This window comes from Ammospiza caudacuta, chromosome 3, assembly GCF_027887145.1.
Source record: "Ammospiza caudacuta isolate bAmmCau1 chromosome 3, bAmmCau1.pri, whole genome shotgun sequence".
NCBI lineage: Eukaryota > Metazoa > Chordata > Aves > Passeriformes > Passerellidae > Ammospiza > Ammospiza caudacuta.
The window spans coordinates 118,667,423-118,679,463 of NC_080595.1; the positions used below are offsets into that span (position 1 = coordinate 118,667,423).

At 53.9% G+C, this 12,041-nt stretch overlaps 1 protein-coding gene across 1 annotated transcript in view; it reads left to right on the top strand.

The window, feature by feature from the left end:
• Nucleotides 1-12,041, top strand: part of DTNB (dystrobrevin beta) — a 148,687-nt gene that overhangs the window by 60,954 nt on the left and 75,692 nt on the right. The window contains exons 13-15 of the mRNA XM_058802790.1: nt 3,633-3,720; nt 6,576-6,661; nt 9,917-10,030. Of these exons, the coding sequence (XP_058658773.1) occupies nt 3,633-3,720; nt 6,576-6,661; nt 9,917-10,030 (288 nt within the window). The remainder of the gene's footprint in view (nt 1-3,632; nt 3,721-6,575; nt 6,662-9,916; nt 10,031-12,041) is intronic.

The window sequence follows — 12,041 nt, forward strand, 5'->3', positions numbered from 1 at the left end:
CCCTGGGTCCCTCCCGGACCAGGCACTGAGATCCCCTCTCACAAATTCTGATTGATCCCAAATGGGTTCGTTCCTTCACCTCTCGCTGTGATCCTGCTGGAATCTCACACCAAATTTCCCCTGCTGGAATCTCATCATTTTCCCCAAATTTTTCCCCTGCTGGAATCTCAGATTTCCCCCCCCAATTCCCCCCTGTTGGAATCTCATCTTTCCCCCTGTTGGCATCTCATCTTTTCCCCGAAATTTCCCCCTGCTGGGATCTCCTCTTTCCCCAAACTTCCCCCTGTTGGCATCTCATCTTTTTCCCCAAATTTCCCTCTACTGGAATCTCAGATTTCCGTCTGGTGGAATCCCATCTTTCCCCAAATTTCCCCCTGCTGGAATCTCAACTTTCCCAAATTTTCCCCTGTTGGAATCTCAGCTTTTCCCCCAAATTTCCTCCTCCTGGAATCTCAGATTTTCCCCCAGATTTCTCCCTATTGGAATCTCATCTTTCCCCTGCTGGAATCTCATCTTTTCCCTCAAATTTCCCCCCTGCTGGAATCTCATCTTTTTCCCCAAATCTCCCTCTGCTGGAATCTTGTCTTTGTCCCCCAGATTTCCCCTGCTGGAATCTCATCTTCCCTCTGCTGAAATCGCATCTTTTTCCCCAATTTTCCCCCTGTTGGAATCTTATCTTTCCCCTGCTGCAATCTCATATTTTTCTCCAAATTCCCCCCTGCTGGAATCTCAACTTCTTCCCCAAATTTCTTCTTGCTGGAATCTCATCTTGCCCCAGAATTCCCCTGTTGGAATCTCATCTTTTCCCCCAAATTTCCCTCTGCTGGAATATCTTTTTTTCCCCCTGCTGGAATCTCATCTTTTCCCCCAAATTTCCCCCTGCTGGAATCTCATCTTCCCCCTGCTGGAATCTCATCTTTGTCCCCCTGCTGGAATCTCATTTTTTTTTCCCCAAATTTCCCCCTGCTGGAATCTCACCTTTTTCCCCAGATTTCCCCTGATGGAATCTCATCTTTCCCCCAAATTTCCCCCTGCTGGAACCTCATCTTTTTTCCCATTTCCTCTTGTTGGAATCTCATCTTTCCCCTGCTGGAATCTCCTCTTTTTCCCCAAATTTTCCCCTGCTGGAATCTCAGAAATCCCCCTGATGGAATCTTGTCTTTACCCCTGCTGGAATCTCTTTATTTCCCCCTCCTGGAATTTAATCTTTTCCCCCAAATTTCCTCCTGCTGGAATCTCATCTTTCCCCTGTTGGAATGTCATATTTTCCCCCAGATTTCCCCCTGCTGGAATCTCATCTCACCCCCAAATTTTCCTTGAGTGTCCCCTGAGGGTCCCCATTCCCTGGGTGTCCCCCAGCTGTCCCCTGCCCCTGGGTGTCCCCTGAGTGTCCCCTGTCCCTGAGTGTCCCCTGAGTGTCCCCATTCCCTGGGTGTCCCCTGAATGTCCCCTGTCCCTCAGTGTCCCTTCTCCCTGAGTGTCCCCATTCCCTGAGTGTCCCCTGTCCTGCCCAGGCTGTGTGTGTCCCCTCTGGGCTGGCACAGGGACCCATCCTGGCACACCTTTCCCCTCCCTTCTGCTGTGCCAGTCCCACCCCCTTCCCTTCCCTTCCCTTCCCTTCCCTTCCCTTCCCTTCCCTTCCCTTCCCTTCCCTTCCCTTCCCTTCCCTTCCCTTCCCTTCCCTTCCCTTCCCTTCCCTTCCCTTCCCTTCCCTTCCCTTCCCTTCCCTTCCCTTCCCTTCCCTTCCCTTCCCTTCCCTTCCCTTCCCTTCCCTTCCCTTCCCTTCCCTTCCCTTCCCTTCCCTTCCCTTCCCTTCCCTTCCCTTCCCTTCCCTTCCCTTCCCTTCCCTTCCCTTCCCTTCCCTTCCCTTCCCTTCCCTTCCCTGGCATCTCCTGCTGCCCTGGCACTGTTGCCTGTCCCCAGGGTCCCCTCAGTGTCACTGTCCCCAGCCCAGGTGTGCCCAGCCCCGGTGTGTGACCTGTCCTGGTCCCTCCTTTCCATCAGGGCTGAGCTGGAGCCCCTGGCACAGGGCAAGGTGGCACTGCCATGGCAGGGGTGGCACTGGCCGGGCTTTGGGGACCCTTCCCAGCCACACCAGCCTGGGGTTTCCTGCTGCCAGACCTGTGCCAGACCTGTGCCAGCCCCCAGGGCCTGGCTGGGCAAGGGGCACAGCACTTCCAGATCCCCTGGAATGGTGTTCTTAACCCAGGGGATTGTGTGTGAGCCCTCTCAATACCCCTGCAAGGAGCACAGATCTGGGACAGATCACCTGGAAAGGAGTTTTTAGCTCAAGAAGGACCAGATCCCCTGGAATGGTGTTCTTAACCCAGGGGATTGTGTGTGAGCCCTCTCAATACCCCTGCAAGGAGCACAGATCTGGGACAGATCACCTGGAAAGGAGTTTTTAGCTCAGGGGGTTCTCTGTGAGCCCTCTCCACACCCCTACAAGGAGCACAGCGCTGCCAGGAGGGGCCAGATCCCCTGGAATGGTGTTTGTAACTCATGGAATTCTCTGTGAGCCCTCTCAATACCCCTGCAAGGGGCACAGATCTGGGCCAGATCACCCAGAATGGTGTTTTTAGCTCAGGGGATTGTGTGTGAGCCCTCTCCCTCCTCTGCTGCTGGGGAACCCTGTGGATTCTCTCCCTGCGTCCTCCTCCCACCCAGCTCTGGTTCCCTGGGCTGGCTCTGGGGGGTTTGGGGGTGTCCTGGAGCCCTGCGCTGGCTCTGGGCTTGCTTTTGAGGTTCGCTGGGCTCACTCTGGGTTGGTTTGCATTTCTCTGGGCTGGCTCTGCTCAGGTTTGGCAGTGCCCTGGCCTGGCTCTGGGTTGGCTTTGAGGTTCCCTGGGCTGGCTCTGGTCAGGTTCTACAGTGCCCTGGCTCACTCTGGGTTGGTTTGGCAGTGCCCTGGACAGCCCTGGGCTCACTCTGGTCAGGTTTCACAGTGCCCTGGGCTCACCCCGTGCTGCTTTGCAGTGCCTTGGGGTAGCTCTGGTCAGGTTTGCAGTTCCCTGGGCTCACTCTGGGTTGGTTTTGAGGTTCCCTGGGCTGGCTCTGGGTTGATTTCACAGTTCCCTGGGCTCACCCTGTGCTGTTTTGCAGTGCCCTGGGCTGACTCTTGTCAGGTTTGGGAGTGTCCTGGAACCCTGGGCTGGCTCTGGGTTTGGTTTTGGGGTGTCCTGGCAGCCCTGGGCTCACCCTGTGCTGTTTTGCAGTGCTCTGGGCTGGCTCTGGTCAGGGTTTGCAGTTCCCTGGGCTCACTCTGGGTTGTTCTGCAGTGCTCTGGGCTGGCTCTGGGCTGGTTTTGAGGTGTCCTGGGCTCACTCTGGGTTGGTTTTACAGTGCCCTGGACAGCCCTGGATTGGTTCTGGTCAGGTTTCACAGTTCCCTGGGCTGGCTCTGGTCAGGTTTGGTAGTGCTCTGGCCTCTGATCAGGTTTTACAGTGCCCTGGGCTGGCCCTGGGTTGGTTTTGAGGTTTGCTGGGCTGGCTGTGGTCAGGCTTGGCAGTGCCCCGTCTCACTGTGATTGTTTTGCAGTGCCCTGGGCTGGCTCTGGGTTGGTTTGGCAGTGCCCTGGGCTGGTTCTGATCAGGTTTCACAGTTCCCTGCTCTCACCCTGTGCTGTTTTGCAGTGCCCTGGACAGCCCAGGCCGGCTGGACGAGGAGCACCGGCTCATCGCCCGCTACGCCGCGCGCTTGGCTGCCGAGGCTGGCAATGCTGTGAGTGCCATGGGGACACTGGGGGACACTGGGGGACACTGCTGGCAATGCTGTGAGTGCCCTTCCTGCCATGGGGACACTGGGGGGACACTGCTGGCAATGCTGTGAGTGCCATAGGGACACTGGGGGACACTGCTGGCAATGCTGTGAGTGCCATGGGGACACTGGGGGACACTGGGGGACACTGCTGGCAATGCTGTGAGTGCCATGGAGACACTGGGGGGACACTGGGGGACACTGCTGGCAATGCTGTGAGTGCCATGGGGACACTGGGGGACACTGCTGGCAATGCTGTGAGTGCCATGGGGACACTGGGGGGACACTGGGGGACACTGCTGGCAATGCTGTGAGTGCCATGGGGACACTGGGGGACACTGCTGGCAATGCTGTGAGTGCCATGGGGACACTGGGGGACACTGGGGGACACTGCTGGCAATGCTGTGAGTGCCATGGGGACACTGGGGGACACTGCTGGCAATGCTGTGAGTGCCATGGAGACACTGGGGGGACACTGGGGGACACTGCTGGCAATGCTGTGAGTGCCATGGGGACACTGGGGGACACTGCTGGCAATGCTGTGAGTGCCATGGGGACACTGGGGGGACACTGGGGGACACTGCTGGCAATGCTGTGAGTGCCATGGGGACACTGGGGGACACTGGGGGACACTGCTGGCAATGCTGTGAGTGCCATGGGGACACTGGGGGACACTGGGGGACACTGCTGGCAATGCTGTGAGTGCCATGGGGACACTGGGGGGACACTGGGGGACACTGCTGGCAATGCTGTGAGTGCCATGGGGACACTGGGGGACACTGGGGGACACTGCTGGCAATGCTGTGAGTGCCATGGGGACACTGGGGGGACACTGGGGGACACTGCTGGCAATGCTGTGAGTGCCATGGGGACACTGGGGGACACTGGGGGACACTGCTGGCAATGCTGTGAGTGCCATGGGGACACTGGGGGACACTGGGGGACACTGCTGGCAATGCTGTGAGTGCCCTTCCTGCCATGGGGACACTGGGGGACACTGCTGGCAATGCTGTGAGTGCCATGGGGACACTGGGGGGACACTGGGGGACACTGCTGGCAATGCTGTGAGTGCCATGGGGACACTGGGGGACACTGGGGGACACTGCTGGCAATGCTGTGAGTGCCATGGGGACACTGGGGGGACACTGCTGGCAATGCTGTGAGTGCCATGGGGACACTGGGGGACACTGCTGGCAATGCTGTGAGTGCCCTGTCCTGCCATGGGGACACTGGGGGGACACTCAGGGTTTGAGCAGAGTTTTTGAGCAAAGCAAGGGCTGGTTCTGTGCCCAGGAGGAGCCACTGGGGCTCTGGGGCTGGGCTTTGTGTCCTGAAGGGCTTCAAAAAACAGAGGAAAATGGAATTGGTGCTGTGCAGGGTGGGCAGGGAGCTCAGCCCTGGGAGCCTGTGACACCCTGGGGGCACGCAGGGCTGGGGGCTGTGGCTGCAAACCAGGGAGGGACTGGTGGCACTGGTGGCACTGGTGTGACTGTGGGACTGGTGGCACTGGTGTGATTGTGTGATTTATGTGATTTCTGTGTTTTCTATGATTTGTGCGATTGTATGATTGTGTGATTTCTGTCATTTCTGTGTTTTCTGTTACTTGTGTGATTGGTGTGATTGTGTATTTTCTGTGTTTTCTGTGATTTACATTATTTCTGTGAATGTGTGACTTCTGTGATTGGTGTGATTTGTGTGATATCTGTGTTTTCTGTGACTTCTGTGTTTGTGTTTTCTGTGATTGATATGATTTCTGTGATTGTGTGTTTTCTGTGTTTTCTATGATTTGTATGATTGCGTGATCGGTGTGATTGTGTGATTTCTGTAATTTCTGTGTTTTCTGTGACTTCTGTGATTGTGTAATTTCTGTGATTTCTGTGATTGATATTATTTCTGTGATTGTGTGATTGTATCATTTGTGTGATTTCTATGTTTTATGTGTTTTCTATTATTTGTGTAATTTATATAATTTCTGTATTTTATGTGTTTTCTATGGTTTGTATGATTTGTGTCATTTCTGTGTTTTCTGTGACTTGTGTGATTGTGTATTTTCTGTGATTTCTGTGATTGGTGTGATTTCTGTGATTGTGTGATTCTGTGATTTCTGTGTTTTCTGTGATTGTGGGATTTGTGTATTTTCTGTGATTTGTGTATTTTCACTGATTTCTGTGATTGGTGTGATTTCTCTGATTTCTCTGATTTCTGTGATTGTGTGATTTCTGTTATTTCTGTGATTTCTGTGCTTGTGATTGGTGTGATTCTGTGATTTCTGTGATTTGAATGGTGTGATTTGTGTGATTTCTCTGATTTATATGATTATGTGTTTTCTGTGATTTCTGTGATTTCTCTAATTTCTGTGATTGTGTGATTTGTGTATTTTCTGTGATTTCTGTGTTTTCTGCTTTCCGCGATTTGTGTGATTTCTGTAATTTCTGTGTTTTCTGTGATTGTGTGATTGGTGTGGTTTCTCTGATTTCTGTGAGCGTGTGATTTCTGTGATTTCTCTGTAATTTCTGTGATTTCTGTGTTTTCTGCTACTCTGATTTCTGTGACTGTATTCTCTGTGATTCTGCGATTTCTGTGACTGTGTGATTTCTGTGACCGTGTGATTTCTGTGACTGTATTTTCTGTGATTTCTGTGATTGTTCTCAGTGATTTCCGTGATTGTGTGTTTTCTGTATTTTCTGTGACTTCCGTGACTGTACTCTGTGTGATTTCTGTATTTTCTGTGATTTGTGCGGCTGCATTCCCCGTGATTTCTGTATTTTCTGTGATTCCCGGTGTTTTCTGCCCTTTCTGACCCCCTGCTCTCTCTGCAGCCCCGTCCCCCTGCAGACCTGCCCTTCAGCTTTGATGCCAACAAGCAGCAGAGGCAGCTGATAGCAGAGCTGGAGAACAAGAACAGGTACAGAGCCCTGCTGGCACAGCCCTGCTGCCCTCCCCAGGGCTGTGCTGGCCTGCACCTGCCCCATTCACTCATTAATTACTCATTAACATCCATTAATTACCCACGGGGAGGGGCTGCCCTGCCCTGTTCCCCAGGGAGGGCGTTTGATCATCTTTACTCTTCTTAAAATCATCTTCTCCAGCACTGGCACATCCAGCAAAACTCAGAGCTGGGATCTTTTCACGTTCTGTGCTGCTTTAGTGTGTGGGTCTGGGTTTCATATCAGGGATGCTGAGCTCTGGGCACAGAGCAGGGACACAAAACAATTCCTGCTCCAGCTGGGCACCAAGGACAAATGACCCAAATCTCAGCCCAGGAGCACAAACAGGAGAGAGAAAAACAAGGATGGGACTGCATGGGCTAAAGCTGGAATGGGACAATGAACTGCAAGGTGCAAATGGAGCAGAACTGATCCCAGTGACAGACCCCGTGCCTGGTTCTGCATTTTGGGGCCAGTTTGGTTCATCTTGGGCTCATTTTGGGGCCATTTTGGTTCATCTTGGGTTCATTTTGGGACCAGTTTGGTTCATCTTGGGTTCATTTTGGGACCAGTTTGGTTCATCTTGGGACCATTTTGGTTCATCTTGGGTTCATCTTGGGACCATTTTGGTTCACCTTGGGTTCATTTTGGGACCATTTTGGTTCATCTTGGGACCATTTTGGGGCCATTTTGGTTCATCTTGGGTTCATTTTGGGACCAGTTTGGTTCATCTTGGGTGCAGCCCTGGCTGGGCTCTTGTGCTGCCCAAGGTGGATCCATGCAGGAGATGCTTTGAATAAATCCCTGTTTGATTCTTTAGCTCTGCCCAGCCTCTGCTCCAGCTCAGCCTGCACAAGGCATCACCCAGAGCAGCTGGGGCTGCCCCTGGATCCCTGGCAGTGCCCAAGGCCAGGCTGGGCACTGGGTTTGGCACAGTGGGAGGTGTCAGGGGTGGCACTGGGTGGGCTCTGAGGTCCCTTCCAAAGCCACCCAGAGGATTTTTGTTACTGCAGAGGGTCAGCTGTGGAGCCCCCCAGGCTCTCCCTGTGCCCATCCCTGTCCCCAGGCACCCTCAGCAGAGGGAAAAGGCTGCTCCAGGGCCCTTTGGAGCAGGAGCAGTTCCTGGAGGGCAGGAGCAGCTCAGCCCTGCTGTGGTGGTGTTCACAGGGGTCCCAGGATGAGGGAAGAGATGAGGATCTGACTCCATGTTCCAGAAGGCTGATTTATTATTTTATGATATATATTATATTAAAACTATACTAAAAGAATAGAAGAAAGGATTTCCTCAGAAGGCTGGCTAAGAATAGAAAAAGAATCATAACAAATGCTTGTGACTGACTGAGACAGTCTGAGCCAGCTGACTGTGATTGGCCATTAATTAGAAACAACCCCACGAGGCCAATCACAGATGCACCTGTTGCATCCCACAGCAGCAGATAATCAATGTTTACATTTTGTTCCTGAGGCCTCTCAGCTTCTCAGGAGGAAAAATCCCAAGGAAGGGATTTTTCATAAAAGGTGTCTGTGACAGCCCTGGCGGTGCTGCAGCCTTGGTGCCCCGGCAGGATGAGTTTGGAATGGTTCCTGGAGATCCCCTGGCAGCAGAGCAGCTCTGCAGTGGCAGCAAGGAGAGCTGGAGGTGACTCTGTGCTCTTGGAAGGGCTCCATCCCTGCTGCAGGGAGCCCTGGGCCGTCCTGGCCCCGTCCCTCTGCAGGGTTTGGGGCTGTGCCCACGGGCTGCTCGGGGAAGGGCACTGGGCTGTGCCAGAGCTGCCCCAGAGCCCCCCTGCAGCCCCTGAGGCTGGATTGGAGCCTCCTGGAGCAGCTCCGAGACTGTTCTGTGCCAGGGAATGGAGAGATTGCAGGGAGAGATTGATCCTGGGGAAGTAAAGGATGTGCCAGGTCCTGGGGCTGTGCTCACATCCCTTTCCTGGGGCAATGCCCACATCCCTGTGCTGGCTGTGCCCACATCCCTGTCCTGGGGCTGTGCCCACATCCCTGTCCATGCCAGGCTGTGCCCACATCCCTTTCCTGGGGCAATGCCCACATCTCTGTCCTGGCTATGCCCACATCTCTGTTCTGGTTCTGTGCCCACATCCCTGTCCTGGCTGTGCCCACATCCCTGTCCTGGTTCTGTGCCCACATCCCTGTCCATGCCAGGCTGTGCCCACATCCCTTTCCTGGGGCAATGCCCACATCCCTGTGCTGGATGTGCCCACATCCCTGTCCTGGCTATGCCCACATCTCTGTTCTGGCTGTGCCCACATCCCTGTTCTGGTTCTGTGCCCACATCCCTGTCCATGCCAGGCTGTGCCCACATCCCTGTTCTGGTTCTGTGCCCACATCCTTATCCATGCCTGGCTGTGCCCATGTCCAGGTTTAGGGCAAATTTGGGAGAAAATCTCCAAAATGGGGCCCCTCCAGTAAGCAAACCCACACGGCCCCTCCCCACAACCAGTTTGGGAAGGATTCCTCGGAGAGCAGTGGAAAGAACCCGTTTGTTGAACGGGCACAGCACACAAAATGAACAATATCAGATGACAACACTCTGAAAAGATGACAAGTTCAGAAAGTCTCTCTTGGGGGTGGTGGCTCTGTTCTCAGTCCCTCCGGGGCTGGGGCAGCTGCTGCAGCCACAGGGTGCAAACTCTCGCTGTTCCCAGGGCCCAGTCCAGAGCAGGTTCCAGTAGGTCCAAAACAAGGGAAAGGAGAAACAGCCCAGGGAAAATTTGGACTGCTTAGCTAAACTAACTAATGAGCAGAAGCTAAAAGCAAGAACAAAGCAAGAACGAGAGCAAAGAGCCAAGCAAAAAGCAAAAGCAGCACCACATACTGCCCTGTGTCCTACCAGCTGTGGGGAGGCTGATAAGAAACCAAAACAAAACTTTCACTCCTCAGAGCCAGTCTTGAATGCACAGAACACAATATCCAGCATAAACAGAACACACAAACGGGGATACAAGCATCATAACATCACCCTAGGACAAATATTCACGTTAATATTTGTGAAATGACAATGATAAACAGGAGAATTGATACAGCCTAACTTTCTGACATCACACACATAATATTCATGTGAATATCTGTAAAAAGCCAGTGATAAACAGGAAAATTGATACAGCATAACTTTCTGACATCACACATATAGTATTAATTTTAATATTTGCTAAAAGCCAGTGATAAACAGGTGTTTTCCCAGCACTGACCCTATCCTTTCCCCCCTGTGTGTGCAGGGAGATCCTGCAGGAGATCCAGCGGCTGCGGCTGGAGCACGAGCAGGCGTCGCAGCCCACGCCCGAGAAGGCGCAGCAGAACCCCACGCTGCTGGCGGAGCTGCGCCTGCTGCGGTAACGCACCGGGGTGCTGGGGTGCACTGGGGTACTGGGGTGCTGGGGTACACTGGGGTGCTGGGGTACTGGGGTACACTGGGGTACTGGGGTGCTGGGGTACACTGGGATACTGGGGTATTGGGGTGCTGGGGTACACTGGGGTACTGGGGTACTGGGGTGCTGGGGTACACTGGGATACTGGGGTACTGGGGTGCTGGGGTACACTGGGATACTGGGGTACTGGGGTACACTGGGATACTGGGGTATTGGGGTGCTGGGGTACACTGGGATACTGGGGTACACTGGGATACTGGGGTATTGGGGTGCTGGGGTGCTGGGATAGCGGGGTACTGGGGTACTGGGGGACTGGGATAGCGGGGTAATGGGGTAATGGGGTACACTGGGATACTGGGGTGCTGGGATAGTGGAGTACTGGGATAGCAGGGTACTGGGTGCTGGGATACTGGGGTACCGGGATAGCGGGGTACTGGGGTACTGGGACAGCGGGGTACTGGGGGGTACTGGGGGACTGATATAATGGGGTACTGGGGTGCTGGGGTTCTGGGGGTACTGGGATAGTGGAGTATTGGGGTACTGGGGTACCGGGATAGCGGGGTACTGGGGCAGGGGGGCACTGGGGTACGGGGGTACTGGGATACTGGGGTACTGGGATAGCGAGGTTCTGGGGTACTGGGGTAATGGGGTACTGGGGTACTGGGATAGCAGGATACTGGGGTACTGGGGTACCGGGATGGGCTACTGGGTTACCAGGATGGGCTACTGGGATGGGCTACCAGGATAGTGGGATACTGGGATACTGAGGTACTAGGATAGCGGGGTACTGGGATAGCAAGATAGCGGGATAGCAGGATACTGGGATACTGGGATAGCAGGATACTGGGATAGCAGGATACAGGGATACTGGGATACTGGGATAGCAGGATACAGGGGTGGGCTACGGGGATACTGGGATGGGCTGCTGGGATAGCAGGATGGGCGAATGGGATACTGGGATGGCGGGATACTCGGGTACTGGGATAGCAGGGTACAGGGTACAGGGGTACTGGGATAGCGGGATACAGGGATACTGGGGTGGGCTACTGGGGTACCAGGATGGCATAGTGGGGTACTGGGATGGGCTGCTGGGGTACCAGAATGGGCCACTGCGATAGTGGGATAGCGGGATACTGGGATAACAGGATAGCGGGATACTGGGATAGCGGGATAGTGGGGTACTGGGATAGTGAAATAGCAGGATACAAGGATACTGGAGTGGGCTACTGGGATACCTGGCTGGGCCACCAGGATATCGGGCTGAGCTACTGGATTGTGGGGCTGGGCTACTGGGCTGGGCTACTGGGACACTGGGCTGGGCTACAGGGACACTGGGCTGGGCTACGGGGACACTGGGCTGGGCTACGGGGCTGGGTTACCGGGCTGGGCCATCTCACACTCGGGGCCGAGGCAGCCCCTTGAGCCCCTCAGGGGTCAATAAAGACTTCCCTGCCTTGGGACAGCTCAGGGAGGAGTTTGAGTTTGGGCACCAGGGACCCGTGGGACTGGGCATGGTGTGGGTGATTGTCTGTGAAACAGCTTTGCTGCCCTGGGAAACACCTTTAGTGCCTGAGAAACAGCTTTACTGCCCTGGGAAACACCTCTACCCCTCTGAGAAAACACCTTTACTGCCCTGGGAAACACCTTTACTGCTGTGTTTACTCCTCTGTGAAAACACCCTTACTCCTTTGAGAAAACACCTTTACTCCTCTGAGAAAACACCTTTACTCCTCTGAGAAAACACCTTTACACCCCTGAGAAAACACCTTTACTCCTCTGAGAAGCACCTTTATTCCCTTGAGAAAACACCTTTACACCCCTGAGAAAACACCTTTACACCCCTGAGAAAACACCTTTACTCCTTTGAGAAAACACCTTTACTCCCTTGTGCAAACACCTTTACTGCCCTGTGCAAAGTAGGCGTTTTACCACAATTATACTTATCTTTATAACAAAGTGACTTTAACATTACACA